The 25603-nt window shown below is 47.0% G+C and overlaps 2 protein-coding genes and 1 pseudogene across 2 annotated transcripts; 1 reads left to right on the top strand and 2 right to left on the bottom strand.

Annotated features, from left to right (window-relative positions):
* Positions 1-3080: 3080 nt before the first annotated feature.
* Positions 3081-4802, bottom strand: LOC101762393. Its single transcript, XM_004978113.1, has one exon. It carries the CDS (start codon positions 4800-4802, stop codon positions 3081-3083), a length of 1722 nt encoding a protein of 573 aa, XP_004978170.1.
* Positions 4803-13292: 8490 nt separating this feature from the next.
* On the top strand, positions 13293-15809 carry LOC101761572 (annotated as a pseudogene).
* A 1217-nt stretch (positions 15810-17026) lies between these two features.
* LOC101768613 (cyclin-P2-1) lies at positions 17027-18543 on the bottom strand. The gene has a single exon (XM_004976390.4). The coding sequence runs from the start codon at positions 18077-18079 to the stop codon at positions 17393-17395; it is 687 nt and encodes a 228-aa protein (XP_004976447.1). The 5' UTR covers positions 18080-18543; the 3' UTR covers positions 17027-17392.
* Between the last annotated feature and the right edge of the window lie 7060 nt (positions 18544-25603).

The raw sequence follows: 25603 nt of genomic DNA, 5'->3' as shown, positions 1-25603 counted from the left end.
ACTGAGCGAGCCATGTGTTGATGTGTACGATCAGAACGGTGCTTCCACTACGAGCACGGGCTGTTGCAACGACAACGACGAATGCCGGTGCCAGTCGACGACGGCGCCATGACATGGGGCCGTCTCCGCGGCGTACATGCAGGACAACTGCGGACGGGGTATTAATTCGGCACGCACGCAGCTCCAACTCGGTTCGTACGCTGCCAAGTCGTCGCGGAAGACGGCTCGATGCCTCGATGGGCTGGGTTGCGGCTTGGGAAAGCGAGGCAAAGCTTGGGGCAAAGTTTTTTTTTACAAGGACGGACACAATCAACACATTCCACACTCACCACACACACGCGTGCACGTTCATATGCATGCTTATGAAAGAGATTGGGAAGCCTAAACCTCCAATGCACGGAAACATGCAGTACCGCCTGCGAGCACGCGTGTGTACACCCTAGCGAACTCAGAACTAATCTGAGCGTAATTGGGAAAAAAACTCCAATGAAGCACCTAGATCCGATCCTAGAGATCAAGGGCCTGCTCGGTTGTGCTACATCCGGCTGGCTGCTGCTGCAGCTGAAGCAGCCAGCCGTTCGGCAGCAGGCAGCCTATTCTCCATCAGCCTGCCTAAATATCTCTCTCCTGTCTAATCTTGTGTACACCTACAGCTACAGTGCTGCGAAGCTCAGCCGATTGGCTGCACAGCTAAAAAAAGAAACAATCGGAGCACATGATCTTAACAAAGTTGATCCATTTCCAAATAAATATACGATGAAGGTCATGATTAAGATCAATCCTACCAGATTACTTGCTAGGCTGCTGCAGCGCCTGTAGCTGCTGCTGGGTGGCTGCTACAGCTGCAGCCACAGCCAGCACTACCGAACACAGCCCAAACCCGAACGGGTTGAACGAACACCCTCGCTAGCAGCCACCCGAGCTACGCTCGCTCTTCAAGCTTGGGGCAAGTGATGAGGTCATTCATTCGTGCATGGGCCAGGAGCGGCACTTGTGCTTTCACCCCATCTCGTTTTGGCCTGTCATTTTCCTGATGTCCTTCTTCTCCGGATGCCCGTATCGGGAGTGTTTTTTTTTTTGGTAAGAATTACCATCCGATGCACTTATAATTTCGAATTCATTCTGATTTGTGGATGTAAAGCTGGCACCGTTTGTAATTCCGTCTGTCGTCTCGTCGGACTACACGCGAATGGAGATCGCCACGGGAGTAAAAGTGTACAATTACTACTAGCTTGGGTGTTTTTTTTTAGGACCAACAGCTATTGTTCTCCTGTTGCTGTACAGCTGCCGGCTGCGGCGTATATTTAATAAAATAAGATTTAAGAGAGAGAATCGCCGTTAGTCCGTTACTAGCCATGCGTTGCTTGGCTCAACGGATGCGAGTCCTCTGCCGACAATGGAGCTCGCCGTCAGGTTACGGGGCGGCAGGCGCGAACTACGGTAGCCTGCTGAAGATTGTGCAGCATACTCTCTGAGGTTCTGAGCTCGTCTAGAGTGGGCCGAATAACAAGCAGAGCACTACTCCATACGATTGATTATACGATTGAAAACATGCTGCTGTTGAATGTCCGACAATGACGGGCCAAAACCGCCAAGAGTTATTGGGTCGGGTGATGAAGCCAGCATCAAATGGGCCGGTCCAGCGGTGACGGTCTCGGGGTCCCCAGCCATGGTCACCCGGCCCGCCGCGCGACGCGCGCGCACCGAGCAACAAACGCGCGTTACAGTTTCGCAACAGCGAGTGGCAACTGGGCAGCAAGCCACCGGATCACGGGGCGTCAAGGGCGCCTGGGCTGGCTTGCGCACGCCAGCGTTGCAGCAGGCAGAACGCTGTGGGATCACGATGTTTAAGGCTTAACGCAGCATAGTAGCAGCAGATAAGCTCGCACCAATACCAGTCTACTCCAAGCGATGCACTCGCCCATTTACAAAATCGAAGGAAAATGCAGCACATGCACTTGAGTTGGGCGAGCATCCTTTTTTTAGTACTGCCACGCTGGGATTGGTTACTAGCTCCAATCTGATACGTATTTATTTTTTGTTTTCGAACTTATCTGCAGATTTGAGATATGACTATAGTTGAATGCTTTTGGCAGAAATCCATTGCAGTCTAGCTGGTTAGGATATTTGGCTCTCACCTGAGAGACCTGGGTTTGAGTCCTCGCAACGGAAAGTTTTTTTTATTACATTTTTCCTTTCTATTTAATTACTTTATCGACTTATACCCAGACCCGGGTTCGAGTCCCGGCAACGTAATGTTTTTTTATTACATTTTTCTTTCTATTTTATTACTTTATCGACTTGTACCTAGTACTAGTCTACTCCAAGCAATGTACTCGCCGTTCAGAAATTAATGGAAAACGCATAACTATGGCAGCTCTATAAGCAGCTTTCAGTTGGAGTTGTCTGCTCACTCGAGTCTACACTCCAAGCAATGTACTCGCCGTTCAGAAATTGATGGAAAACGCATAACTATGGCAGCTGTATAAGCAGCTTTCAGTTGGAGTTGTCTGCTCACTCGTGCCATTTTGGGTGACGCGCTAGTGCAAAGTCCAAAGTTTAATATTCCCTCCGTTCCAAATTATTATTCGTTTTGACTTTTCTAGGTATATAACTTTACATGTGCATCTAGATATATACTATGTTAGATATGTAATAAAAAATTATGTATTTAACAATATCAAAACGAATTGTAATTTGGAACGGAGGGAGTAGCAGTCTGCCCACTAATCCAGGACTGTACTCCGTAGCTTTTAGTTGTCTTTTGTATCGGTACGTTGCAGCTTGACTATGCAATGTGGAGCCTCCCGAGGACGACGGAGGAGGTGGAAAGTGAAAACAACGCTGCGAGATCGGATGGCTCAGATAAGAGTTTGAGACAACGTGGGCGAATAGTCTACGGTGTAGGTTTCGTCGTTTAGAAATCTTGTTTCCATGCAATGCTGAAAGTAGACTGATGATTCATAAAAGAAAAATAAATCACTTACACAACGGGAACAATATACTCACAGATTACACATGCATGCTCTGGGTTAGAGTTAGTAGTTAATAGAATAGTATGTACGGTACTAAGTGTTTAATTAATTAATAGATGACTCCCGGCTCTTGTCATCACCTCCGGCCGACGAGGAACCGCCAATGCCAACCTGCAGCCACGGCCCCGTTGGCTCCCCGTCCATGCTCACCACGTCCTTGAGGTCGCTAAGCTTAGCTCTCTTGGCTGTGGTGCTGTCGGCCTCGTCCTCCTCTGCCACCGTGTCGATGCCGTGGTGGCTGCTTGTAGCTGTAGTCTTCTTCCGGTGGCTGGCGGTGCTAGGCACTGCGACGGCCAATGGCTGTAAGTGTACCGGCGCTAACGCGTCGAGTCGGAAAGAGTTGCCTCCGGCCTCGGGTCGCGCCGTGGCAGCAGCTAGTCCTGATGGGATCGCTGCCATGGTGAGGTCGAGCACCGGCTCCGGCGCGTCCACCATAGGTCGGAGGGAAAGCTGGTGCCGGACTACACCGACGAGGTCTTCGGTTAGGGGTGGGATCATGTTAGCCACCGTGTTGCAGGGGTCCGCCGTGCTCGAGGTGAGCCAGTGGCATCGCTTGTGACCTCCGAGCGCCTGCCCGGAGGTGAACAAGCGGTGGCACACTGAGCATTCGTGCATCTTGGTGTTCTTCTTACATGATGATGCGGTGGTGAGCATGGTGACGGGTGGATTGTGTCCGATGGCCATGGACAGTGATGCCGCTGCCTCGCTTGTCCCTGCATTGGTGTCAGCATTAGTGGTAGCAGTGTAAACACTTGCCTTAGCATCCGTGCTTACGCCTGCATTGGTTTCATCCACAGTGGCTCGCTTGCCAGTGACATTGTTGGGATCACCGGTGACTAAGAGACGCGTTGGCTCATTCGCTTTGCTCTCAAACTTAGCGGCAAAACAACCCTTTACTTTTTTATGGCTGGCCCGGTGCCCGCCGAGAGCTTGGTGCGAGGTGAACACCTTCTTGCAGGCTTTGCACTCGAACACATTGCGTGATGCGGGCGAGATGTACTGGGGTGTCACCGCCACCGCTGAGGGCAATGCCACAACTGGCTCTGAAGCTGGCACGAAAAATGAGATTGGCTGCAATTGTAGTGGTGGTCCTCCATCACCCTCTTTTGCAGCCGAGGCACACGGCTCCTCCTGACCAGTCTCGACGACGACGGTTGGTTGCTTAACGTTGGAGGACGAGAGCATGACAAGGCAATTGGCGAGATCTTCCTCCTCTCTGGACGTGTCCCGCCGAGACGGCACCACGGATGAATGGTCCTCTCCCCCGATCATCAATTTGACACGGCGGGAACGCTTCCCTTTCGACCAAGCGGTCGCCACAGCCGGATCCTCCTCGCCGTCGGCGTCAGACGGAGGCGACGACGAACGCATGGAGCCCCACCCGTCCGCCAACTCTTCCCCCTCGTCCTCGGAGTTGCACTTGCCATGCTGAAGAAAAAGCTCCCACGACGTGAATTCCTTCCCGCAGTTCTTGCACACCTGGCAGCTCCTGATCAGCCGGTTCGGATTCGCCCGGAGCGCGTACGCGTGCGTCGCCGATGTCCCCACCGCGTCCCACCGATCCTCCGAGGCGCGGCACCGCGCGGAGGCCTCGTCGCCGAGGGAGTCGTCGTCGGCGCCGAACCCGTCGGCGTCGCTGGCGCCGTGGGCTCTCATGTGGCCGCCGAGCGCGCTGCCGCACGTGAACCCCTTGTTGCATACTCGGCAGAAGTGCTTGTACTCCGGTGGCTGCCCCGGCGGCCGCGGCGGTGACGGGGACGGCGGCATCTGGTCATGGAAAACTTGTGTGGTGAGGGAGAAGATCAAATCGATGTGCTGTGCGAACTGCATGCGCATGCACGTACCAGAGAGGAGGATTCACACATAGCCGCGCGACCCGACAGATTCGCTGGTCGCGATGGTGTCGCGCGAGGTGTGGCCGGCGAACGCCTCTCGTGGTCACAGTTGCAGCAAACCTTGTCAACTGCTTAATCGGAGTGTTTGCCATTTATATATATAAGCTCTTTGGCAGCGTCTGTTTCTTCCGCTGGTTAAGCTAGTGACACATGGCAAGGAAATTAGGGGTGGTTAAGTCCCCCGGCCCAGTCGTCATGGACACACCTGTCAGCCTAAGAATCGTGGAGTGCTTGGAGGAAAATAATTCTTCCGCAGTAATCGGCGAAAGAAATATCCAAAAATCACTGGTCCTTGAGAAGGTCAAGATGGACACATCAAATGGCGGTTAACCACTAGTTATTTAAGCGCGTGCGCTCCTACACTTGCCTTCTTTAGCTATTCACCTTCCTTTTCGCAAGGATGGCACGGTCCCTATAAATACGATCCTACTATTCCGTTCCGTAGGAACAGTGCGACGCGGATTGGTCCACCGTGTTTGTCACCGTCATAGCTCATTCTTAGATCAACGTATTGGACAAAGAAAATGGCCGTGAACCTTAGGTTTTACTTCCAAACTAAGAACAACACGCCGTAGCAAAATATCATTAATTAGGGTCGTGGCTATCACGGGTCCCCACCGATCAGGATACTAGTCGACCCTGACATATGGCCCGCCCGACCACTTGGGTAACCCCCTGGTGGACCGCCGGTCACTAAATCCGACAGTTGGTGCGCCAGGTAGGGGTGATCGTGAGATCCTACCCAACGAGCTCGATGGCATCCCTGAGGCGGAACCGCTCGGAAGCTTAGCTAAAGCACAATAAGTTGCCTGACACGCGGTCTTATGCTTTAACCAAGTTAACTCGGCAGTCCGTCGGATTTTATCCGATAGAACCACTTTACAGGACCGGATTAGCAGAGCTCACACGAAGGTGAGTGGTTCTAGAGAATACAACAGATCATCCAACTTAAACAAATACATTAATTTTTCAACTCAGGTTCGAAATTCCTCAAAGTTTTACAAAGTTCATAAGCAGCGGAAAAGATAAACTAGCGGGAGCTAGCGCCGGGGTCGGATGTCGCGGATGAGGCCGATCCTGACATCACTAGTCCCTATCCTCGCCGTCCGAGGAGGGATCCCACTCGACCGTCCACCCAGGAGGAAACTGGGGACGTCAAGTGCCAATAGCAGCAAACTCAGGAGCTTCAACATCACCTGAAAGATGTGCCACAAGCAAGGCTGAGCTGCTAAGTTCAACAAGACTTAACCGACCGGTGGGATCTACTCCACCAACTTCTAGACATGCAAGGCTCTTTGGCTGAGGGGTTTGTTTTTTCCAAAAGCGAGTCCTTACTTTCAATATTTTAGCTTAGGTTCTAAATTCATTAACCAGTCTACATTAGCAACTTATGCTAAGCCAACATAGTTTCCAAACAATTTTAAGAACAAGCATCAAGGTTCACATCATCATTATGTTCCATCTTTACTCAGTGTACTATAGTGATCAAGAAGTCCCAAACTGTGAGAGGCAGACGAATCGATTCAAATTTCTTAACCATGCATGGCGAACCTAATCTCACGACATCCGCGCACCACAGAGGGTCGCTTCCTGTGTCGGCCGTCCCCATCAATTCCCAGGCACTTGTCAGGTCCAAACTTCCCTTGGCATGCAATGCTCCACAGTCCCGACCTCTTGTCGTACTGTGACCGCACTTGCACCCACATGATGCACCATGAGAACCTCGTTCCAGGGACAGCAGGGGTATAAGCCATGCCCTAGTTCAATCAGGTACTAGGCTTCCCCATCCCATACTAGGTATGAGATTAGTACTTTCAAACACTTGATCACGAACACCAACACTTTCCGACCTTAATCAAATTTTATGTAGACAGACGGGGCAATCCACCAACCACCAAAATAGTTCATAAGGCCCTGCCCCGTCCACCGTCCTTATAGTGGTGATAAGGAGAACAAGCAACTCCTATAACTCACGAGTGACAGGGAATGACTCGACTTTTACCGAGTCTTGTTAAGCACTGCAACTACTCGGACTATCATACTAGTGTTCAGATCAAGGGAACTAAATCATGTATCTATGGTTTCAAACAACTCCTGTAACGTAAATGCACATACATTTAAATGAAGGCATGCACAAGTTTAGAAAGACTGGGTTATACTCCGAGGCTTGCCTTCGAGCGGGGTGGGAGCGAACTGATCTTCGGCGTTCTCGGCTTCAGCTCCTGCAGGCGGCAGCTCGGCTACAACTCCATCTTCCGGCACCAAGTGCAGCTCGTATGTGCCGTCAGCGAGGTTTAGCTCTACATGGAATGCAAATGCAAGGGTCAAACACTTAGACGGTTATTTCAACAACACTTGCAAGGTTTAGCCCAGAAACTGTAGCAAAATTACAAGAAAGGTGTGGAACCCATTTTATTGGATTCTACTCAGAAAGAGGATTCCAACCCAAGTGATTTCACATTTTTCTAATTTTTCTTCGATTTAAGATGTATTTCTCAAGCTTCTGTTGATTTAGAACAAGATAAAAGGGTCGGATCGGGAAAAACTTACGATCTGACCCTTAGACCTAAGGAATAACTGTACCGGGATCATCAGACTTAACACAGAGAAGTCCCCAAAATTTTACACAGATACCCTTGGTCAGAAGAAAAGGATGCAGCCGAGCCCTTGGGTGAGGCGGACAAGGGTCGGGCGAAACAGATAGGGGTCGGGTGAATCGAACCGGGGTCGGGCGAAACGGAAAGGGGTCGGCAGCTTACCTTGGTCCTACCGATGAAAACTTGGGGTCGGGAAGAAGCAAGCTCAGGCGAAACAACGAAAGGCACTAAGTTTTTGGCGGCGGCGGCGCTTCTTGAGGGCAACAAGCACGCTCTAGCACCGCGCGAAGGAAGCAAGCGGCTGGTGGGATTGGAAAGGCGGGTGTTGAGCGGAGAGGGGGAGTTCCTCAAAGAGGTTATGCGGCAGCGCTTGGGTACGAAACAGAATAGTGTGCGGCGACGAGTGCGCTGGAGAAGAACGAGCAATCAAGGGCGGCAAGGGTGATGGTGGCAAAGGGAACTCCGGTAAGAGGCTTCGGTACCCCTTTTTATAGTTGCGCGGAAGTGAAGGAGTTCGAGCGGTGCGAGGATAAGATCAAGAGAGAATGGAGTGCTCTGCCGTGGCGGCGATTGGTCGGCGTCTCCATTGGCCGGCGAAGTGGAGCTTCGGGGACAGGGTCTTACGGCATTGGGCACTGAAGATAGTGCTATGCAGGCGCGGTTTTGCCGGACGGAAGGAATTGCGAGGTCGAGCGCGCGTCTGGTCGCGTCAAGCGACGGATTGGTTGCGGCGACTCGGTATCGGCGGACAGGAGGGAGGGAAGGGTACTGCAGGTGATGGCGCTGTAGGCGAGGTGACAGGGCGAGCGGCGATGCTATCAAGCGCGGGACTAGCGGCTTTGCCGTGGCACGCTACTGGCGAGGCAGGGGAAAAGAGTTGTCACTGCCTGCGCGGTGGTTGGCGAAGACGGTATCGTCGCGGGGGGGGGGGGGAGGGGGGGGGCGTGGGCAGCGCGACTGAGGTACGACGGAAAAGCCGGAAGGCGTTGGGGCACGGTCGGGGATCTTGGTGAGGAGATGCGCGTGGGAGGCGAGGCGGACTGGCACGGCAGCGGCCAATCTTCGGTCGCAGCGGCGGCAGGGCGCCTAGCGCGGCTGGCAAGGTCTCGGGCAAGACGAGATGAGGCGGAGAGTCTGCAGGGCTCTTTTGCGCGCGATTGGGAAGAGGCGCGCTGATCCATCTTGTCACGGCCGGCGACTGGGCGAGGCGGCGCTCGCCGGTGAGGTCACGCCACGCGGTGGGGGGGCTCTGAAACAGGGCGCACGCGTGCTCTGGCACTCTTTGCCCAATAGATCCGCGGGATCCTTTTCTGGGTCCATCTTCCAGTCTCTTGCTCTCCCAATTTCCGAACTGCACCACTTCGATTGCCTTAACAAGAGTTGTAGAACTCAGGCCAAGGCCCAACTCTTGTAATTGGACCGAGTCCAAAAATGCAGCGGATTCGGAGATCCAAAGCTCCAAAGTTTGGAGGAACACTGGTATCGGGACTTAGAAAAAAACGGCGGTTTGCTGGGTTTCAGAGGTTGGGGCTGATTTGAACTGTAGATTTGGGGAGTTCCGTAGATGAATTGGACCAAGGTCCAATTAATAAAGTTGTAGCAGGGACTTCGTTCTCCAACTTCGATAAAGGAATTTCTGGACGCTCTGCTCAACTTACCAAGGATAAGTCCGCCCTAAGGCGTGAGATCAGACTGATTTTCCAGACTTAGCCATAATGGCTAAAGGAGTTTGAGTTGACCAGATCAGGGAACTTGTCTTAAGATTAAACTCGGCTGATTTAAATCTAGGTCGTTACAATCCCGTTCCAACGTCATCTTCCCCGAGAGCATTAATGACTTCCTCGCCAATCCGATCCAATCCGATCCAGCTCTGCTTCGGGAGCATGCCGATGGACTCCGACTCCACCGCCTCCTTAGCCAACTCGGCGTCCGCCGCCAGCTCGGCATCCGTCGGATTTGCTTCAACGGAGCAAGGTCTTCACCCGAGGATCATCACATCGCTTGCCCAGCAGGTCGACGATCTCTCTCTCAGAGAGGGTTCCACACATCCTCGCGGCAACCCGCCCACCCACACCTTCCGCGGCAACCCGCCCACCCACGCCTTCCGATCTAATCGCGAGGCTTGATCGCATCAGCAACACCATTGCTGAGTGCATCAATCTCTCCGAGGTGGCACTGCGCCCCGGAAGGTCGGTGTAGGGCTCTCCCCGCGCTCCTTTTAGCATCAAGAACTTGGCTACCGTGTTTTCCGAAAACTCGTGCAGTCTTTTCGAAAAAATTATCATCTCCAAAAGATTTAGAATTAACCCGGCCAAGCTGACCTTTAATTCCCTATAGAGTTGTAATATCATGCATGTTTGGAATAGAGTTGAAGTGCATAGGATCACTAAGGTCGCTAGAATCGTACATTCGTTTCGAGGTCAATCGAGATGGTAATGTTCCTTGTGGTGCTAAGTCGAACCAATAAGGATGCAAATATTTCTGAAAGCATATACGACACTTTACTTGCATTCCTCTTTTACTAGCTTTGGTGATTATGCATTTAAGTACGACGCGGATCGGTCCACCTTGTTCGCCATAGCTCAGTGCGAGATCCATGTAAGAATTGGAGTTTGTTGGACATATATATGGCCATAAACATGTTTAATTCCAAAATACTTTTTAGAGAGTCTTTACAGAACTTACCTTTCTAAATTCACCTTGCATATGAGAGATGTTTTAAGCTTAGGATTATACATGTAAACCTCTTTCCTTATCCATATCCTGAAATGCATATAATTACTTAGTAAATATTGTGTGTACTCAGCCTTGTTTACATCATGCAGGTATAGATCTTCAGGTGTTTAGACCATCTTGTTAGTGGATGAGCACTACTTCGCTGCGTTGAGGTGAAAATCTTTTCTTATCAAATTATACGCTAAAGTGCTGAATTGTGATGATAACTGTATTAGATTACAGTTGATCAGCAGGACTCCCGGAGGGAGGGAGGTGCCGTAGGAGGCGGCGGTGCGGGGCGCTACCGCACGGGCGCTGCAGCCCGTTCGGTGGGATTTTTGGCGGCCGGCTGCCGCACCGAGCGGGCAACGATGTTCCAAACGGGATCATAATCGGACCAACTTACAAATTTGGGTTGTTAGCTTATCAGAGAAGGGAATGGAAACTCGTTACCATGATGCTAAAAGTATTATACAGAAAATTTTTCTTATTTCTTATTGTGTTTTAGTGTCATATACTCATATCATACCGTTCGCTCATTCCTCGTGTGTGTTATAACTGATAGCGAAATGTCTGTCCGTTGCAGTGCTTCAAGTAATACCAAGTCAATGCTAGTTGTACAATATTGCTTCCAGTTCTCTCAGAACTTGTCTCATTGTCTGGATCTATTGGATGTCGTCATGTTGAAGAAACTTATGCACAGAGTCCATTTGATCTTCAGTTTTGTTGTGCTTGATAACTATGCAGAACGGATGGTACCTTTTTCTTGCTTTTTTTTTACTCTACTTCGCTGCAAAATGGAATAAAATCTACTTGGCGTGGTGAGCCTCAGCGTATACCTACGTAGTGCTCATTGGTTCTTGTAGTATCTGGTGTTGTTGTTGGCTGATCTCTGATCAAACTGCTCAGTCCGATATGATGTGGTCTCATACGGGAATCTTCATTTGTCTGTTGTGATGGTGTTGAATGCTGATCCTATGGATTGAAATGAACTTTCGGTCTGGCTCGCTGGCCCATGCGGGCATTTTAAGCATGCATCGGTTTAGGGACATGGATTGGTAAATCTTCACTTGTCTGTCATGTGAGTGGGTTAGCAGTTTCCATGATTGGCCCTCTGCTCTGCATATAGGAATGGAATGGTGATTCCTCGTAATCGAACTGTCATTCTTCTGACGTATTGTGTATGCACTAGAGCTGCAAATCTCATCGATGTGTGAAACCTGATTTCTGGGTGCCGCCATGAAAATAGGGAGAGCAACCCAACCAAATGACAAGTAGCTGAAACCTGGCACGCCGTTTCCACACAACAAAGATACTGTCAGGATCAGAGGGATCCCAATCGGAATGGAGAAGGGAAAACGGGAAATCAAACCAAGAACGAACAGGAAGAACAAGGGTTTCAGAGAAATCAACAGCAGTACTCAATAGATAACCAAGTTCATATACATACACCAACCATGGTGGCCGCGATTACTACTGCTACTGCTACTCTAGAGATAATATTAGGGTTTCAGATCTTCGATATCCCCTTACAGACCGCTGACTACAGCTAAATAACAAGTTCTAGGATTAACTGAATGTAAAATAGCTTTTACAGCTGGGTAACTGTTCCACGTCTGCAAATAGAAGTAAACAGCTCCAGCGAGGTGAATGGATGACAGACGTCGGATGATGGACGGACGGCATCCGCAAAGTCGCTGAAACGCTGTAAAGGCCGCCGGATTGCTCTGTCTTAACTCTGTCGAACTGAATGAGTTCCTTCCTCTGCTTATGCCTGACAGATGCTAATCTCAAACTCTACGGGCTTCCGGAAGCCATAGAGAATCCCGCGACTCGTCGGCCTGATCCCTTATGTACGGTCTCCTCCCGCTGTGGCTGTGCGCGCCGCCGGGCCACGTGATATGTGGCGATACGGGCAACGGGCAAACCCGGACCGGATACTGCGTGCGTAGCGCATAGGGGGAAAACACCCTTCTCCAAATCTAAAAAGATATTTGGATACAAGATGCAAAGTTCATATCGGATGTTTGGATGCTAATTAGGAGGATATGAGCTAATTATAAAACTAATTGCACATATGTAATTGCACAGATGAAGTCTAATTCGCGAGACGAATCTATTAAAGCTAATTAATTCATCATTAGCATGTTCCCTCAAAAAAAATTAATCCATCATTAGCAAATGGTTACTATAGCATCGCATTATCAAATCATGGACTAATTAGGCTTAATAGATTCATCTTGCGAATTAGACTCCATCCGTGCAATTATTTTTATAATTAGGCTATATTTAATATTTCTAATTAGTATTCAAACATTCGATGTGACAGGTGCAAACACCCCTAATTTCCCCTCCTGCTCTCATCAGTCCCCACCATCCAATCGACCGGCCAATTGTTGGCGGTTTTCCAGCTCTACCGCGCCGCCGCTCCCCAGCCACACTTTGTGCCCTCTCGGCCTCTCCTCGCATTCCATCGCCTCTTCTCCGTCTCGCTGGTGGCCTCCAGCACTTGGGAGTTTAGATGCACCACTTATGGCGGCATTTGGATCGTGTTTCCCGGTGTGCTTTTCCCCTTCTGTTGGTTACTTCCGTACATGTATAATCAGAATCATGCTTGTGGCGATTTTTATTTACCTGGATTAGGGTCAACTTTGAGTTTTGGCTGAGCTTTATTCTTATTGGGAGAAGTATTATTGTTCTTACATTGAAGGCAGGAATTCATATTTATTGGAAGTTATTATTTTTTAGATTTAATATAGTATCAGAATTGGAAACCAAACTTGCAGAACAGTACGATTTTTAGAGTCCGAGGGGGTGCAGAACAGTACTATTACAAGTTCAATCCTGACAGATGATAGTCTATATCTTTATTGACCTGACTGCTAGGACTTACCATTTTATACCCATTTAGTGATAAGGGTTTTCTTGTGGATCCTGGATCATGACAAGAAGCATGGGATTAAAAAGTGATCAGAAGTGGAATAAGCCATGGCACCACCCTCTACACCACAAATTATACTCCAGACGAACATTTTGCCGTCAGCCAAGGGATGGATAGGGCAAAGCCAAGTGGGGCAATCGAGGAGGTCACTGGTAGCCATCCTGAAGATGATGTTTGGCCCGCGTGTATCATTGAGAACACAAGTCACCGTGATGGGTTTATATACAAAAGAAACCATGGCTTTCTAACACAATATCGTATTACAGACCGTTGTGAGAGTAAGTTATACAAATCTCTTTTGTAATTTGGTCCATTTCACTGTTAGGACACTTTGTGCATTGTTATAGTTATGTAAGAAACTATAGGTAATAGTTGCATTATTTTGTGTAGAAATATGCAAATGTATATTTGAAATTTTCTAGAGATCTTGTGAAATAGTTTGAGTAAGATATTTCACTAGAACAATCCATATGTCATCTGAATTGTCAGGATAGAAACTTTTTGACGACTTAGGTATGGTTAGGATCTTGAAACTAACTTACAGTCCTATAAATCTAGATGCCTTTCACTCATAAACTAACCGTAAGTCATGAAGCCCAAAAGGCTTTAAGCTATCATAAGCATTGGATATGAATTTTTTAATAGAGGGTGGTATGGTGGCCACCAAAAAAGTTGAAGTATCCAGTACCAAAGTTTAGTAAGTTAAGTGTTGAGTTCTCTTGTGCAAGTGTGGTCATTCCTAATAAAGTAATAATAAAAAAACTCAACTAGAGGGGCCTCTGATTTCATCTTAAAGAAGAGTACCTTGGCTTCGATCCCAGGCTGGTTACGAGGGCTCACTGAAGCCTGGAGTTTTGTCGCTCTACCGTTGCGCTGTGAGAAGCTTTGCTGTGGTCACTCCTAAAGCTGCACGATTGTATTATTTAGTTTATGAAGTTATATAATCTGAGAGGTGTAGTTCATCAAATAAGAACATTTTATTATCACGAGCTTGTCAGTTAAAAAAAAGCCGAATAATTGGCTCTACCATATAAGGGATGCATATACAATATTGCCACTTGTGTATACAAGCACCGAATAGAGAAAAGAAAGGCTAGGTAATCTATGATAGCTGGTTTAGCAGAGTGTGTATGTAATAGTAAGAATGGATGTTGTTTATGTGATTTTTTTGCATCTAGACATGAATTGTGACTCCTACTAGAGGTTTTACTAAACATTTTGGCATGCATGACTTGAGACTTTTGGTTACACAATGGTTTAAAGTATTTTCTAATGCATTAATTATTTGTTCCAATCTTATATTTAATAATCGTGAAGCTCAGTTGGAGCCAATGGCGTTATCTGAGCCTACAAATTGTCAGCCTACTTGAGAAAAGTGCATTTTGCATTCACCAAGTCGCATGATGCAAATTTCTCATTAAAGTTGGCTAAAATCCCCATCAACAGAGGTTCAGTACAATTATATGGTTACATAGCAGTGCGGGATTATCGTGATTCATTGCTTATTATATTGTGAATCGAAGCAGGGATGAGCCCATTTTAATGCAACAGGTGTGCATCTGTACTTATGTGCTATTGTATTAAGTATTATGTTCATTCTTCAATATAAAACAGTATCATCGTATGCATGGAACAATTGCATTAAAATCTGATGGTATACTACACGATTTTCCATAAATAAGTTATAAGCTGGGATGAAGGGTGGAGTGCTGTAACCATTTAAATGCATGTTGGTATATAAAACAAATATTTTATTATTTAGTTTTCAATTTTGTTTTCGATGCACTTAGTTATTACTTAACAAATAAAACATAGGATTAGTTTGTTGTTATTGTTGCAGTTTTTTCCTAGTTATTTGCGTAAGTATCTGTTTTAGTACACCTTTGGTGTTATGACTGGAAAATATACTTCTTGGCGATTTCATGTGCAACCATAATAATCTTGTTATGACTGGAAAATATACTCAAATTACCTTTTTTTTAGAGTAGAAAGCTAAGTAGCTAGTTTTAGATAATTCACTTTTCTTTGAGGAGCTACCGAATAGTAACCGTAATAATCTTGTAGGGTTCTCTCATTGAAATGACTGGCCCTAAACGAGCCATCTCACTGTGTGCATCTGTGCTATTTGAGTTTGACATGAGGATAAAAAATGGAGATCAAGAAGAAGATGATCTTCAGCTAATTGATGGAGCAGTAGGCTATTGCGAACTAGGCGCACCTTGCTGGCCATTCACAAATCTCATTAAAGGTGATTATGGTGCGGTTGATATCACTTTAGCCCTCATTTACAGAGCAGTTGAGGCCACTATAGAAGTTGTCATATCAGAACTGCAGAACAGTTTCCATTTGTCTCTCAGTTCGTTTGTTTCCGTCAATGACTAATATGAAGAAATTCGACTTTCATGGTGATATTGGCGAGCCATGTAGCTTAAGAAGATATGTGGTTGCTGTAGTGATGGATACCTGGATGCATTTGAAGTTCAGAGTAGGACAAAATGGCTCCAGAGATGGTGTTGAACGCTATATTTCCTTTGAAGCAAACCAACATGGATGTGCAGGTCGACAAGTAATGTTTGAGTTCACCTCAATCTCAGTGAAAGTAACTTGGTCGACTTTGCCAACATAAATCCCAGGTGCGCTTTTGTGGTGTGTTTCATATTTATTTCTTAGTCGTGTTTAATCTTTGAGCAGATGAATGTCACTTGAGTCATTATTGATGTTGTGCCTGAACCTAGTACTGTTTGTGTGCCTTCCATATTTCAACTAGTAGAGAATGTTCAAAGCATTGCTTGTTATCTCTCATTTGAACTTTTGGGTGCAGTATGCACAGCATCAGATAACTTTGGATACCATGTGATTTGTTTGCTCCTTTTCTACATGTCTCTGGAATATTTGGTGAAACAAAGACAATATTGGAAGCAGAAAGGCTTATTGAATGAATGGTCCCAAATTACGAGCTAGGCTCAAACCAAGTAATCAACAGCCTTAGATAGGTTTTTACTTTTTTGGTAATTCGCAAGAGAAGCTATAGCAACATTTTCTCTTACAACCTATACAAGCTGAGAAGACAAACAGGAGAAAATTTCCATAAGAATTCCCCATCTGCGTACCATGTGAACAAAAAATAATTATGGAGGAACTGGTGAAGATGGGTAACAGAGTGGTAAACACAAGTTTCACTTTCACGGTTTCACCTCGTTATCCATAATCAATTGTTGGAACTTGGAAGCAAGCCTGAGTCTGAGTAAATATTTTTTCTTTTTCTTTTTTTGTAACACTGTACATGCTAGTGGTGCTTCTGACTGAATTTCCCCTCTATACATACAGGAGACATTTGTTCATCATCAATTTGTCATATTTCAAGCTTCACTGAAGTCTTGTCATCACCGTCATCTGACCCTGAGTAATTTTGGCCATGTGTTACCATGTCTGCATGGACCAGGGGCATCAGCTTCACTACATCTGCTTCGTCACTACTCTGATCGTGCAAGTGAATGGAGGAGGCGCGTCCTTTTCCGTATGCGGCCGTATCCCGGTGGGGGCGGGGCAGCTGGGGTTGCTGCAGCGTGCGGGATGCGCCCTGCTGTGCCTTTTATGATCTGCAAAGTTAGCTGACGGCGATGTCGCACCGACAACACGATTGCATCATGCAAATATAACTATAATTTTTGCCGCTCTTTTCCGCGTCTGATGTGGAATCAATCGGCCCCGTCGGTTGGCAATATGGCCTTTGATGAGCCGTGGCCCGTGAGTTGCGGTAAAGCAGTGGCAAAGCGGCTGGTCCCTGCTGGTGTTAATCTGAATTTCTCTGTCAAACAGCCCGTCCCAATCGGTTCTGTTAGCTGCTGGAAACAAATGTTTATGATTGTGTCAAAAGCAATTGATGTTCTTCTTCCAAGAAAGATTGAGAAGTTATTTTACGTTTCCTCCTCGGATACCCTTTCTTTTTCTTCGATCGAGGAGTACAATGCTTGCAAGTCTAACTCGTAGGCAAGCCATGATTGTGCTATGTACATCCTTGTGCCCTTTGGGCACCGACACCATCTCTATCAGCGTGCCTGTGGGCTGTGGACGCGCCGGCGATCAATCCGTGCAGCTCCGATCCTGCTCGGTTGCCGGCGACGAATCACGCTGAGATGCCCCGGCAATGCGAAGCTTCTCGCGGTCGCAGAATTCGAGCCGTACAGCTTCCTCCTGCTCTGAATTTCACTAGGCCGCCGCCGCCTGCCGTCGCTGCCCCCGCGCTTCCCCCGCGCAGACGAGCGCCTTCTCGAGGCCTTGCTCCACCCGGTACCCGCCGCCGTGGCTGACCTCCCGCTCCAGGTGGCGGCAGTAGCTCTGGAACACGCTGGCGCACACGTTGAGCCGGAACTGCATCAGGAAGAGGAAGTCGAGCTCCAGCGCGCCGAGCTCCGCCGCGCCGAGCCCGCCCACCGCCGCGAAGTAGGAGTTGCTGTAGTTGCGGTCCTCCACGAACTTGGACGCCACGAGGATGGCTGCGGTGAGCAGGCGCTGCGCGTTGGCGCGCACGACGCGGACGCCGGCGTCCCCGCGCCGGAGCCGGTCAAGGTACGCGTACGCCACCACGTACACCGCCGGCGAGACCTGCGCGTACCGGGAGAAGCGCTCCAGGAACGCGCGCAGGCTCATGTCCAGCTCCGTTCCGCCGTCGAACGCCCGCACCCGCCTCCTCGTCGCCGCCGAGTCGTCGTCGTCACCCGATGCCGCCACCTCGCGGTCGCTCCCGGGCGCCAAGGCCCGCTCGTTGCGGGCGATGTGCCGGTCCAGGATGGACGCCAGCACCGAGATCACGACCGGCGGCGACAGCGCCGACGACGAGCCGTCCTCGCGGCACGGGAACGCGAACGCATCCGACGGCAGCTCGCTCGACGCCATCTCTCGACTCCTCGGTGGACGGTGGTCACGAACACTCACGACTCACGGGGATCTGTGCTATCAACTGGCAAGCTGCGTTCTCGGCCACACACGCCTACACTGCCACTGCAAGCTCGTGACCCGTGGCTACTTATATATATACAGAGACGAGGAGGCGTCGGCGAGTTGTGGGGGCGGAGAAGCTATAAACAATGGCGGGGCGGGACGGGTGAAGTGGGCACGAGGAAGGAGCAAGGAAGCAAAGGCACTAGTAAAAGAAATTCAGACGCATCGCCTGACAGGCTTGATCGAGGGCCCCGGCTGGTAGCGCGGTTGGGGGCATCCGTGATCGGCGAGGCTGGATTTATGACAAATCGCGACGGACAAAACAAGTGCTGCCTGCAGATCATCCTGTCGGCGCCGGCCGTACATCCATTAACATTTCCCGGTCCGCCCCGAGCGTACGTGCTACCTGCTGGCCTGGGACACGAGCACTTCTCGCCGGCGTCATGACGCGTGGCTCTGGCCTATGGCTGGTGAAGAACAGGTTTCTTCTTTTTAATCTCTCCCTTGCCGGCTCGAAGTGTTGTTTATGATGGCGGTTAACAGAGGTGTCTTCTGTTCAGACGTCGAAGCTCTGCAGGCGACCGTGGTGGCGGTGTCGTTGTAACCACCGGCGATCGCAGGAGAGGCTCCTGCTGCGGACACGTCTGTTCTGTTGGGGCGGTTGGAGATGACGTGGATGTTGTGTTTGGGAACAGAGAAACAAGAGCATCGAGGAGTTGATATTGGTGATTGCAGGGAGGATGCAAGCTTGGATCTTCTGAAGATGACGTTTGCCTGTCTGCATTAATGATACTGCCTCCAGAAAATGAAGCGTTCGTTCAGTTGCAGGTTCAGTTCGTGCGCTGAGCTTCCAGCATGTACAAAAGACAAAAGACTGTTGTTGGGCTACTAAAAGAATGCATGCATTGGAGTGAGGGAGGAGCACTAATTAGCTGACAATTTTGACTTCTGTTTTTAAAAATTCAGTCTTAATCTTTAGAAAATTAGAGAAGTCGCCTTCTGGGATTTAAGAAATGGCAAATTAAATGACAGATATGATCATATGGAAATGTTAATTCTGACATCCTTAGGGCATGAGGAGTAATATTTCTACTCAACATGTTAAAAACAACCGATCCTGCGTAAGCATGGTGGATCCAGATACCTTTTGTTTTTTTTTTCTGCAGATGAAAGTATATGCATGCAGATAAAGCTTGCAGAAATAAAGCAGAGCATTGATATCTGATTATAGTAGATCAAAGCTGTCATGGCCAACACTACAAGTTGATTGGCCAAATTGAACTTTATTGCCAGCCACTTTCTCGAGTTGCTTTTATACAATATTTTCCGTACTTGGTATAATTAACTAAATCTTTGTCAACATGGCACTGCAAAATTATAATTTATATTTGCTCCCAAACATGCCACGTCTGGCCAGTTGGATGGATCAACCTGGAGATGATTTCATAATCGGCTACTAAGCAAGTTGTAATTTTGCAAGTGTACAAAAGTGTTCTCTTTTCGGTTGATCACTAAACACCGCAGCCACCTTAACGTGTGCAAAGCTCTACTAATTTTATGTAAATTTTCGTGCCTGGGTATGACCATTACCTTGGAAAGAAAAAAAAAACTGCACAAGCCTGTTTTGCAGAAACCAGCAGGCTCGTTGTTGGATGCTTCGGTTAATTCCAGATATAGTACTCCTTAACCTTTATGTTCTGTTCCAGTCTTTAGAACCGCCGCTTAGGAGTCCTGAAGATGCTAATTGCAGCTACCAAACACTAGCTGGATAGTCCTTGAAGAACAGTGGATTTAATGTCTCAATCTGTTCCTTTCCTGTTTATAGGCTAGTTTGTGATGAATAGTTAATTGGGATCTTTCGGTTAAGACGTCAAAGCTCAGATCTGCAGGAGACAGAGGAGTTGACTCAGTGATGATTGCAGCAAGTATATAAAAAAATCATCTGTTGATAATGTCTTTTCTTGAATAAAAAAAACTCTGTTGGTAATGATGAGTAGTTGTATGCACTAAAATTTGCCTCCAGAAAAAGATGTGGTTCAGGTTCAGTTAGCTGCAAATTCAACAAGTACTTTGTCTTAAAGAAAGAAGCTGTGGTGATGACAGCTAACCAACCCGAAACTGTGATGGCAGGGGGAAGCTTGGCACTGATAATCTGACAAGTTTTGCTCATGCTATTTAGACCAGTCTGAATATTTAGAAAAAAAATAGAAAATTGGGTGCCTGTAGCTTGTACAAATGGCAATCCAGCTTTGATCACTGATGAACGCAAGTTCGACATCAGTATTGCAGAATGCAGATCTCCAGCTCTCAAACGTCAGCAGTGATCCATGCGCACGTGGCACGTATGCAGTTTTGCTTGTTTCAAACACGTTCTTGTTCCTGAGTAGCCAAGCGAAACATATCTGAAGACAGGTTTCCGAGGAGCCAAGTCAATAGAAGCACCACTGTGTTCTGGGGGTCTCTGTTTGGTGGATAACTCGCCTGTCATCCAGCCATCCTCCGCGGCAAGACCATCGGTCGAGCGGTTCTCCATGGACCATGGTTTAACTGACCCGTTGGATAGCAGAAATAATCATCCGGGTCAGCAGCCTCAGCCTGCGACACGACGAATCAGTCGGGACATGCTCCCAGATCTCCGCTCCAGACACGTTTGCCCCTGTTGGGAAAGAACCAGTTCTCGTTGATCTCTTGCCGGCTTGGAATGTTGTTTATGATGGCAGGTAGCAGGCTTTGTTCTGCCCTGCCGGAGACAATGGTGGGCGTTGGCGTTCTAACAACCGGTGCTTGCAGGAGAGGCCCGTCCTGCAGACACGTCTCTTGTTCTATCATGGTAGTTAGAGATGACATGGATACTGCGTTTTGGGGAGCGGAGGACGAGCATCAAGGAGTTGATGGTATACATGCCTAGCTCACCATCAAGTCTATAATGTTGCATTCCATGTGTGATCCTTCATCCTTGATGAGATACCGGCATGGGCAGGCAGGGAGCTCGAGGATGGAAGCCACAAGAGAGGATACTTCGGGATCATGCTAATTGCTGAAAATTGGAACCTCGACTGTTTTTTTCTTAACGGAGAAAATCGATCGATTGCGTGTGGAATTCACAACCTTGAATACAGAAAGATCCAATTTTGAACTCAAAATTTCTCAAAAGAACTGGATGCGGCACTGATTCTTCAAAGAACAGAGTTCGAGGGCCGGCGACGGAGCAGCTGACGGCCCGCGCTCCCGCCGGCGATCTCCGCGCGCACCGCCGCCATGGATCCCGCGCTAGCCTCCGGATCACCCTCCTAGCCGCTGCCCCCGGATCCCCTCTCGCTCCGCTGACGGTCCTACCTTCTCCGGCGATTCGGCCGCCGCGGCGGCGCCCGTGCGTCGGTAGCGCCTTGGGCTGAGATTGGCAGGCTTGAAATGTTTATGATGGCAGTTAGCAGACTTTGCTCAGATGTCGAATTGAAGCCCTGCAGTTAGAGATGACATGGATATTGCATTTTGGGAACAGAGGACAGGAGGATCGAGGAGTTGACAATGATGATTGCTACAAAAATGGTTTATGTGCAAGTTCAATACATCTCAAGAAAAACTTATGCTTAGCTTCCAGTATGTACACAAAGACAAGGACTATTGGCTAGTAATTATCTGATAAAGTTGACTTCAGTTTTTTACTCAACCTGAGTCTTTAGAAAATTTGGAAACTCGTCTACCGGGGTTGAAGAAATCGCAAGTCAAATCTTTTTTTTTGGTGGGTGAAAGTCAAATCGACCATATGAAAATGTCCATTGTGAAATCCATAGGGCACACATGGCACACTAACATGTTAAAGTCAACTAATTATCCGTAATTGCGGCAATATCGTTTTTCTTTGAGATACCTAGTCAAATCCTTCTGAAGATGGAAGTATCTGAATGCATATCTACTTTACAGAAAGAAAGCAGAGCATTGATTTCTGCTGATAATAATTTGACCTGGCATTGCCAAGTTGGACTTTATTGATTGCCAACATCTCTCCAGTTGCGTTTGTACTATAATACTACTCCTATTTTCCGTACATGATGTAATCACCCCATAATATTTTCCAACATTGCAGTACAAAATCATGATGTCTATTTTCAACATGATGTAATGACCCTATAGACGAAAGAGGATTTCATAATGGGCTACTACCAAGCAAGTTGTCCGCTTTCCCCCTTTTTTTGTGAGGGCTAAAAAATCTTTGTTTCCATGGATCACCGAAAAGTAAGGGGGAAAAAAAGGTAAGTGCATTTGGTGCTTGGCAGCTTGGGTATATGGTCATCACCTGTTTGCAGTTTGCTTCCAACATAGAGAAACGCCAAAGGCCTTTTGCAGAAATCTCCTGGCGATCGCGGATCACTCGCGAAGCAAATACCGATCACCCTGTAGGGCCTCTGGCGTCCAAGTAAATTCATACCTACATCCACACCCACCTTAAATGCGGAGAGCAGGTAGAAATATATCTACCCATTAAAAATAAGGAGGGTAGGGTACCAGAAGGGTATAATTTATCCATTAGATATACATAGTATATAAAATTAATTATCCATTGGATATGGGTAAGATTGTGAGAATAAGGAGGGTGAGGATTGGATAATATATATTTCGATTTGAATATGAATAAGAGTGTGTTTGTCCATACCTTTCGTGGCAGGCCTACGTCCAAGGCAGCGGCTCACTTCAGACCGCCATTTCATGAATGGCGAGATTCACGGGCCCTGTAGTTCTGCACTACTGTGCTCCATGGCGAGATGCGTCTTTGGCCACTCCTGCACAGTGCACAAGCTCTCGAAATCGAAATGGTTGCTGCTTGTACTTGCACGCACGCGGCGGTGACAAGTTGCGGGGTGAAGCTATAAGCGATGGCGGAGCTGAGCGGGTGAGGCAGACGCGAGGAAGGAGCAAGGAGACAATGGTATCAGTTAAAGAAATTCAGAATCTAGCAGTAAGCGTTAACGACTGACATGCCTGATTGATTACTTGAGCTGGTAGTGCGGTTGGGGCATCCGCGATCACAGAATGTAGGGACAAGCTGGGCATGCACTGATGCATGTAAGCCTGCCGCTTGCGTCGGTGTCGGCCGCACAAGCATCAACTGTATGTACGTGCTACCAGCTGATGGCCCGGTACTGCGTAGTACGATGTTCCAGCCTCCTTATAAGTGGAGTGGAGTTTATGATGATACAGTTAGCAGAGATCTTTTATCTTAAGATGGCAAAGCTCTTGGGGAGAAATGGTGGCATTAGCGGTTAGCGCTCTTAACTAACTATGTTTGCAGCAAGTTAAAGGCATGGATATTGTCATATTGTTGTGTTCGGGGAGAGTTGACAACTTGACATCATGATTGGGGCAAAGATACAAAAATGGAAACTTTCGGGGCCCAGCCCACCAGGGTGTCGACCCAACCATTCCTAGTTCAGAACAGCCCAGTGCTTTTATCCCTGGCTTTCAGTGGCTGGGCTTTTCTGAGCCCCGGATCTTCTTTCTCGTTTCCGAATTTTTTTTATTTTTTATTTTAGTATTTTGAAAAATATATTTCCTAACAAAAAATTACAAATCTATATCTATATGCCGTTTGAAACGACTATAGCCAAATGAAACGGCGTGAAGGTACACTATAGCAACCTTACCGTCGATCTGAGCGGTACACTTTCAAAAAATCACAACTAACTCATATGAACTCGGATGGAAACTAACTTTATATGAAAATTGTGAATCTCTATAACCTTTTAGTTCAAACTTTTTTAATTTGATTTTGGTACTCAAATAATCGACACAAGTTCAAATTTTAGATCTGAAACTGGACAGCACACATTCAAAAAATTATAACTAATTCATATGAACTCGGATAGAGATAAGTTTTATATAAAAATTGTATATCTCAACGACATTTACAACTTTGTAGTTCAAACTGCGTTCATTTGGTGGCATCTTTGTACTCAAATACTCGACACAATTTTTAGATTTACAATTAAATTTTAGATCTGAAATTTGTGTCGATTATTTGAGCATCAAGATGACACCAAATGAAAAACATTGGAACTACAAATTTGTAGATCTCATCGAGATCTACAATTTTCATATAAAGTTTATCTCCACGTGAGTTCATATGAATTAGTTTTGATTTTTTGAAAGTGTACTAACTAGGGAGTAACTTACCGCCGGTTCGACTGGCGGTAGGTTGCTACAGGGCACCTTCCGTAGTTTCAAATGGTGGTATAGGTATAGGTTTGTAATTTTTTTGTAGGACATATATTTTTGCAAAATACTAAAATAAAAAATTAAAAAAATTGGATCGCTCTCCTCCGTCCTCTCAAAAAAGAAATTCGTCCTACGAACTACGAAGGATGAAGCTCCACGGTACTGTTAACTGTTAAGTGAATCTCATTGTACTGTTCAGTGGACATTATTGTTTTGCGAACCCCACTGTCTGTTTAATTTTTTTTCAACCGTTTGGAGTGCCATTGTCCATGGATGGTAGCAAATGTATTTGAATTTGTACAATGTATAAAAATAACAGTTAAACTTTGTATGGTGCATTTACATGTGGTAGCCTTACTATCTTTTTGACTTTATTCCTTGAAATAAACATAAACTCGTAAAATATAGTAAAAATCAACTACATATATACTAAACCTCCAATTTTTGAAGACCTCTCAGGCACATACTACTGTAGTAGTGGACCACACGGTACTGTTCAGGTGGGCCCGATGGTCTTTTAAGTAGGTCCCACTATACAAATCATTTTTTATAAAAAAATCCTAGGTCGTTTCTTCAACGGTTTGGAGTGCTATTGTCCATGGACGGTAGCAAATGCATTTAATTTTTGATAATAAATAAAATAATAATAATTAAAGTTTGTATGCTGCATTCACCTATGGTAGTCTTACTATTTTTCAATTTTGTTCCTTCCAATAATCATAAGCTCATAAATATAGTTGAGTTATTTATTGCTAATTTCATATTTTATTTTTGTCGAAACCATACGCCAATGCAGCAAGTGTGTCAATCCGATAGGAATATTGATCAACTATGTATACTAAACATTTAGAAATCAATGAATTCTTAGGCAAAAGATGCACAAAATTTTGTTTGAATTTAAGATACTATGTGATCAATTCAATTTTAGGTTATTTTTTATTTTCTTGTTTAATTCTATTTATCGATGTGGTGCTACTTTGAATATACTACGGTTGTTACTTCAGGTTAGCACCTTTTCTGTAGACGCGCGTCAATCTGGCTAGTATGGCTCCAAGCAGCTGCTGAATCACGGCCTACGGATCTCGTCGTATTCCGCCTGCTAGGATGTCGACATCGTGACATCTATCCCAGCGACATTTCCTATGCGCGGTGCTTCGTTTGACGCGAATCTCAGGGAGGAATCGCGGCGCTGCACGCATGATGCAGAACTAATCATGCAGCATGGTTACCGGGCTGATGGCGTTGACCCGATGAGCTGAGGTAGCC

This window comes from Setaria italica, chromosome VII, assembly GCF_000263155.2.
Source record: "Setaria italica strain Yugu1 chromosome VII, Setaria_italica_v2.0, whole genome shotgun sequence".
Taxonomy (NCBI): Eukaryota; Viridiplantae; Streptophyta; class Magnoliopsida; order Poales; family Poaceae; genus Setaria; species Setaria italica.
Note: the sequence above shows the minus strand (reverse complement) of the source record. Positions and strands in the feature narration are given on the sequence as shown.